The following is a 6,623-nucleotide window of genomic DNA, read 5'->3' as shown; positions in this document are numbered from 1 at the left end:
TAACGTCACAAACCATTCACTTCCAGTCTACAGCATTGAGCAGACGACAACGACTTATTTTTTGTCGAAAAGCCAACAGACAGCCAGCCAGCCAACCAGCGAGCTTCGTCAACACCCCACTACCATAAAAACAGCCTCACTAAAACATAGGTGCATGTACTGCTCTCACAGTTGAAAATAGTTGGTATAGCAATAAACAGCTTCTGCTGGTCCTCCTAAGTCGCATGTCCTCGGCTTCGCTTGCTGTTGTTGTTGACGACACTTACACCGTCTTATAATCGTCGTCTAAGGCCGTTAAGGAATCGGACAAATTTGAGCGGGACAAACTATCTCACAGAAACATCGTCGTCGTCTAACATTGGCCGATCAGCTGTGAATGACGTACTCATCGAAACTTGCCAGAAAGGCTGCCTGTCAGCCTGAGTTAGCTGCCGGAGCTGTGAACTTACTCTAGTTCGAAGTAAGTCAGAGAAATAGTATCTCCACCTGCTAGCATTTCGGCGTGGAAAATTGTCGACAACTTGTTTATAGCTTCTGTTGTGTTATAGTGAATGCGTTAGTCTTGCGCAACATAAACTATTGCACAGGGAGTGCATTGACATTGGTTTGACAAATACAAAAGATAAAAAAAAATCAGGTAAGCGCAGCATAGCAGAGTGATTCAATCCGTTGGGATCCAAAAACTACTAGAAAATGGAGACTTCAGGAGAAGACCAGCTTGAGGTAAGTGGCAAGATTTGTTATGGCGTTATACGACTCAAAAACAAAAGATCATGCTCAAATCTGTCGTTTACAGTACGCTTTGCTATTGCCAATGCGCACTAAGCTGTTGATGAAATAAATGACATTGTACCAAAATTGACTAGGCATATTACATTTTGAACTTTGGGATTTGACCAATTACGGGTACGGATACGACAAAGAAATAACTATACTGTCTTGTGCTTATCGTTGCAAAGAACATTTGCTAAAGGTAGGGTAGTATACATTTATGTATATAACGAAGCATAGATTAAACTTTTCGTTTGAAGCAGTGGTGCGTCATCTTCCAAGACTCTATCATCTAGGAAAAAGTTGACAGCCAGTACTCTTGCGGATAACACGTTACAGTCAGTAAATAATAACGAAATATAACCGGCATTTGCTGATTTATAATCCAGCCCTGAAGTAAAATAAGTTGTTATTAGCGATTGACGCGTGGGAGTGTCACCAGGAACCCAACATTTAGCTGGGTTATAAAGACCGTAATAAATAATGTTATGGAAGCAATTTGATTAAAAATATTCACCCTATCGTTTTAAGGCTTTCAGTCGAATCAGTGTAGTTACGTGGTATAATACTGGTCCACAATCTAATCAACTTAACACTTATATGTATTGTATGTAGTCCTGCGTATAGGACAATTTCAGAATTTAGCAACGAATATTCACCAGTATCGTATCTTACTCTCAGTTGCCCTAAAAAGTTTCGCTTGGTATTAGAGTTTTCTTAGTCGATTCAAGGTTATGATTAACTGCATTTGATACGACGTATGACCAGACGGCAGTGCAGTCCATTTGTGCGGACCCGTAATAGCGCTCGAACGCGAAACGAAGCCTCGTAGTCTCCAGGACCCGCTATTTCGGGTACTTTCTTTCCCATAGTTCCCATAGTTAATGGTTTAATCTATGCTGTTTGTTTGATTATGAAGTCTGCTCGACTTATTATCAGTAGATGCCCAAATATCTCTATCATGATGTCTAACATAATGACAAGCCTATACATTTAAATGTTGCTCAGCAAATATTGAGTCTCTACTTGCTTTGCTTTATTCCATTCGTGACAAGGCTTTACGTTCCGTTTACGATTATAGATTGCGCCGCATTTGGCCCGCATCTTACAGCAGAAGTTGAATCAAAATCAAATTAACACGTAATGTATGAATGTTAGAACTGTTAGTTATATTAGCCCATTTAATGTGGTAGTTATTATAAAGGAGTCAGTTGAAAAAAGGGCCACTATGGCCGAAGTTGCAGGATATTCTGCGAACACTTCGCTGAGGCATTTGCCCGATTATAAGTGTGCGTGCTCTGGGGTTAAATGGGGTTAAATTTTAGAGACAGATAGATACATAAAAGATGATGATAAGGGAAGTATACAATGCGTACATACATGGTATGTTAAGTCAACTTCGTTATTCAATTTTTTGCTATAAATACGATTTACCTTGCAAGTAACGTATGTATATCAATTTATGTTTTTAGGAACACGGACGGGACATCGCTATTGTCAATATGAGACGCCCCACTGGAGAACCTCGAGAAGATGTGGTTTGTAAAATATTTTGACCGTTTCCGAGCTTCACTTATTTCTTTGTGCTTCATCATTACGAAACCTCAGAAAATAAGCATGCTTTTAGAATATTCTGGAGTATTTCCAACTTCCTTCCGAAAACTTCCTTCTGTTTCAATCTAAATAGACACAGAGACGAAACGTGACTTGAACTTAGCTTACCTGAACTTATATAACTCGTGAAGCCCCTCCAATAGATAGCAATTTCGCTGAGATACTATTTTGTAGAATGTAGCCTAAGTTTCGCTGTTATACGGCCAACATATGCAGATACTAGTATCATAAACACTGTTGTCATTACGAAAACAATACAAATTATATAGTTATCCTTGATCAGAATACACAGTTAGCTTTTGAGAAATACGGCCCTATGCCTTAGCGCATTATCTACAAGTTCGGCATCCTACTGTAACAATTAATACGTTGAATCCATATATAGTATTAGATATATTTTGTACGGATAAAACATATTTAATATTTAATTGTAATAATAATTAATAATAACAAATATAAAAGATTTCATGTAAATACATTTAGCGTAAAGAATACATTTTAGCGGCTGGATCAGGAAGTTTTCGTTGGAATCTGCTACTGTTAGTTGCTTATAGGAACGGGAAGATCAGTTATTTCGCTTTACTCTAACCTTAATTACTTCTCTGTATTTTGCCTTTAGGTAAACACTGCTACTGCGTTTCTTATGAATCCGAGAGTTCAACAGAGCTCCGTTGAAAAAAAGCACGCATTCCTGGTAAAAAAAGGTAGCGTATACCTATTTAGCTGTCGATCAAATTAATTTCGATCTGCTTGTGTCGATGTGCTGTTTAAAAATCATTTTGCCCTGTTGAGTAAAACTAACGTTGAACGGTAGTGACAGTTGCCGATACAAACTAGTTAGTAGAGACGCGAGGAGAAATTCATAGTGTGAGAATAACATAGAAGCTATTTTTGATATCAAACATAAAATCTGGTAGTATTTCGGAGTAATGTCTGTACTTTAATCGAAGTAAAGATCATTGCATTATTTCCATTATACCATTTCAAGCTTGGCTTTTTTGCTTGCTTATCTAAACGTTCAGTAGTACTGCCAAAAACCCGAAGAGAGTTTGTGTTATTACTTTAAGCTTTGTAATTATTTTAACCGCATAAAGGTCTACCTGCGTTCTGCTTGACACTGGTAAGGTCTGACCCCAGTAGAAATTGAAATGGCAATAGCGCGCTCGTTGAGAGCGCAACAAATCCCGCTGGAATCTGCAGCTGTACCTCGATCCTGGCTTGACACAGTGGGTAGCACTGTCATGGGGGTAGCGGTTATAGGCTCGGCAGCCTATGGGCTCTACTGGGCTTTCAAGGTACGGTAATAACATTGGCAAATCTGACCAGATAAGCAAGTTTATTGACATCTTATGATACATAAACATGGTTCGATACATTTAGGAAATCACTACAACAGAATAGGTATTGGTACTTGGAGACGCAATAAATTGATGAGCTATAACCATGCATATGTGAATATTTTTAATATGACAGACGTACATTGAGCCACATCTGGCTGATTCCCATCCCAGCTCACTTGAGCGTTCAGTCTCTGAATTGGCCGACGCCGTTCGTAAACTAGGCGAGGAACGGCGCAATGCCGAATTTCATGCAGATAAAAAGAATGCGCGACTGTATCAGCTAATGATTGACCTCCGGCAAGATGTGACCTCGTTGAAGGGGGTGTTGGTGGCACGAAGTCAGTTTCCTGTACCGCCAGTAACAGCCTCTATTCCTTCGTGGCAGCGAACACATACAAGTTCGAATGGAACTGGCATCAGAATTGTTAAATCCCAAGTAGCTAATGGACCTTCGACTACAGCAATGGAACCTGCCATGCAGAAGGTAAATAGCTTGTGAATCTTGTATTGTCGTTCCTTCCATTTAATTGGCGCCATTTTGTTCAGTGTCAATTTTTAACTTATAAAGCACTGCCACTTTATCGACCTCATAATTAGACCTCGAAAGAAGAAGAAAGATCAAGAAGTACAGAAAGTTAGTATGTTGTATTGATAATTTATAACTAAAGTATGATCTGGTTCCACAATACAAAATATGACATGTTAGTGACACTATTGTGCAATTTTTTTTGTGTATTAATATAAAATATATTAGTCTATATGATTTCGTCCGAAAAGTATTGCAAACAAATTAATTTTCAATTATTTTATTGATTATTTTCACTTTTTTCTAAACGATTTAGCCTGTAAACGGGACAATCAATGGCGAAACGACCGAGGAAGATACGAACAATAAAACAAACACGATGTTACAAGAACCCTCAATGGGTTGTACCAACGTCGGGGAACATCAAGAGATAGTCGATCAAAATGATCATCATCAGCAGCAGGAGCAACTAAATCTGGACGAACCTGTGAAGTTCAAAGACCGGAAGGTTGACCTAGAAGCATAGGCTAAGGATTTACGTAATCTCATCCGTTGCATGCTCCTTTTTTACTATAAACTTGTTAATCATAACTTATATTATTAAGCTAATTAACAATAGTATCATCATACTATTGTTAATATTATGTGGCTAAAAAACATCTTGATTAATGGTCTACGAAGCTGGATAATAGTTATGTCGTATACATTTGCAATAGGTGGCGCCAGCTGTCTTTGTCTCTATATTGCGACTTTAGAAAGATTCTAAAAATTAGAATAGAGAGATTAATTGTAGTTCCAAAATAATTTGCACTAATTAATAGCTATTATATTATAGCTAAGCGGACGTAAAAACAACAGCAATAATTCTCATCCATAACCAAAACATCAGCAGCTCGTTGATCTACCCAAATCGGTGTATGTGTACCATAGGCATGTACGTGCTCTTGTGTATATGCAGGCATTGCACTGTTCCGCCTGTTTGTTCATTATGACTGTTAGAAAAAGTTATGGGGACCAATTCAGATGATAACCAGTCTCACTTGACAAACGTTCGAGAAAAGCCAACGGCGTTACTTAGAAATATAGACTATACGTTGCACTCGTCGGAGGGGCATGCTTCAATAGAGAATTTTTTACAGTTTAATTGTTATTCATTATTCAGCGAGCGAAAATAAGTTTATACTTACAGATAGAGGTATACAAGGACATAACAGTTTATAAGACACGAAAGATAATGTAAAATACTATATATATATATATATAGTATATCATTACAGTCTTCTTAGCCGCTATCTGTTGAGGACAAACATAAAAGCAGCTGTATTTTTTTTACTTTTTACATCTCCATTTACCGTTTTTGTTTGCTTCGAACTGAAGCCAAAATCGATTATTGAAAGAAGTATATTTCAATGGATTACATAGAGATTTATTACATTAAAACCTGTACATTCTTCATGTCATTCGAAGACACGTTAGGAATTCCTTTTTGGAAATCGAACGACGCTCAGCGTGTAACAGATGTAGGAGTTTTCATAGAGACACATATGGTCAACGTCCCTTGACGACTTGCACAACTAGAAAATATGCAACGCTGTATGTGAGCGGCATCACGGTCTGTGATTACAGAGAGTAAACTAGAGAAATACGAAACGAAAAAGAGGTTTTAAGCTGGCAAGGATTACATTGAAGTCTTATATAGACTTCAATCATCACACATAATGCGCTATCCAGGCAAGGCAGACAAGGCACATACTTTGTAGGCAGAACAACAGCAACGTAAGAAACGTCATTATCAGTATAGAAATGGTACCAAATGGCACTGTATGGCACTTAATGAATAAATCTACACCCTTTTATATACAGTTTCCATAGATATATTCTTTCCCATATAATATTATATCGCATAAAATTTAATAATGGTATTTTTTAAAAAACGAGGGCAAAAGTAATTTTATATATCTATACTAGTTCTCTAAAAGATAAGGCTTAAGTCATTATTTATCGATTATCGTTGTGGTGAACGTTTTCGTCACAGCATAAAATAACAATACGTTACTTTCGAAGTGAACATTTTATTATATTTCTATTGTACCATGAGTTGAAAATTACAAAAATGAGGTAGTGTTGGTATTAGACAAAAGCAGGTTGGGAGTAAAGTTTTACGAGTCTCAAAATCCCTACAGTTTATGGTTTAATAAAGTCACCCTTGACCTCAAACGCTATGTCAATGCAATGTTCCGATTTAGTTGTATATTTTCTAAAACGTTGATCCAAAGCTACTAGGTTTCAGAATCTGGCTGAGAAGTGTCTAATACACAGTTTTTTTCGTTACATGCACTCTGCCCATAACAATGGGTACTTCAACAGGACTG

General features: G+C 37.5%; 1 protein-coding gene across 2 annotated transcripts; it reads left to right on the top strand.

The window, feature by feature from the left end:
• The first annotated feature begins 79 nt into the window (after nt 1-79).
• Pex14 (peroxisomal biogenesis factor 14) lies at nt 80-6,116 on the top strand. 2 transcript variants are annotated; one of them, XM_022812377.2, is made up of 7 exons: nt 80-723; nt 1,540-1,625; nt 2,244-2,309; nt 3,005-3,089; nt 3,511-3,680; nt 3,859-4,209; nt 4,568-6,116. In XM_022812377.2, the coding sequence occupies exons 3-7, from the start codon at nt 2,274-2,276 to the stop codon at nt 4,775-4,777; spliced, it is 852 nt and encodes a 283-aa protein (XP_022668112.1). In that variant the 5' UTR covers nt 80-723; nt 1,540-1,625; nt 2,244-2,273; the 3' UTR covers nt 4,778-6,116. The 2 variants fall into 2 exon arrangements, with proteins under 2 accessions (XP_022668112.1, XP_022668109.1); XM_022812374.2 differs by lacking the exon at nt 1,540-1,625.
• The last annotated feature ends 507 nt before the right edge of the window (nt 6,117-6,623 follow it).

Source organism: Varroa destructor, unplaced genomic scaffold, assembly GCF_002443255.2.
Source record: "Varroa destructor unplaced genomic scaffold, Vdes_3.0 BEIS01000006.1, whole genome shotgun sequence".
NCBI classification, from domain to species: Eukaryota; Metazoa; Arthropoda; class Arachnida; order Mesostigmata; family Varroidae; genus Varroa; species Varroa destructor.
The sequence above is the reverse complement of the archived record's forward strand: the minus strand, read 5'-3'. Positions and strand labels throughout refer to the sequence as shown.

Coding starts and splice junctions, on each gene's coding strand:
- Pex14 (XM_022812374.2), top strand. CDS start 694: ATGGAGACTTCAGGAGAAGACCAGCTTGAG. Junction 724..2,243: donor CAGGAGAAGACCAGCTTGAG/GTAAGTGGCAAG, acceptor TTATGTTTTTAG/GAACACGGACGGGACATCGC. Junction 3,681..3,858: donor GGCTCTACTGGGCTTTCAAG/GTACGGTAATAA, acceptor TTAATATGACAG/ACGTACATTGAGCCACATCT.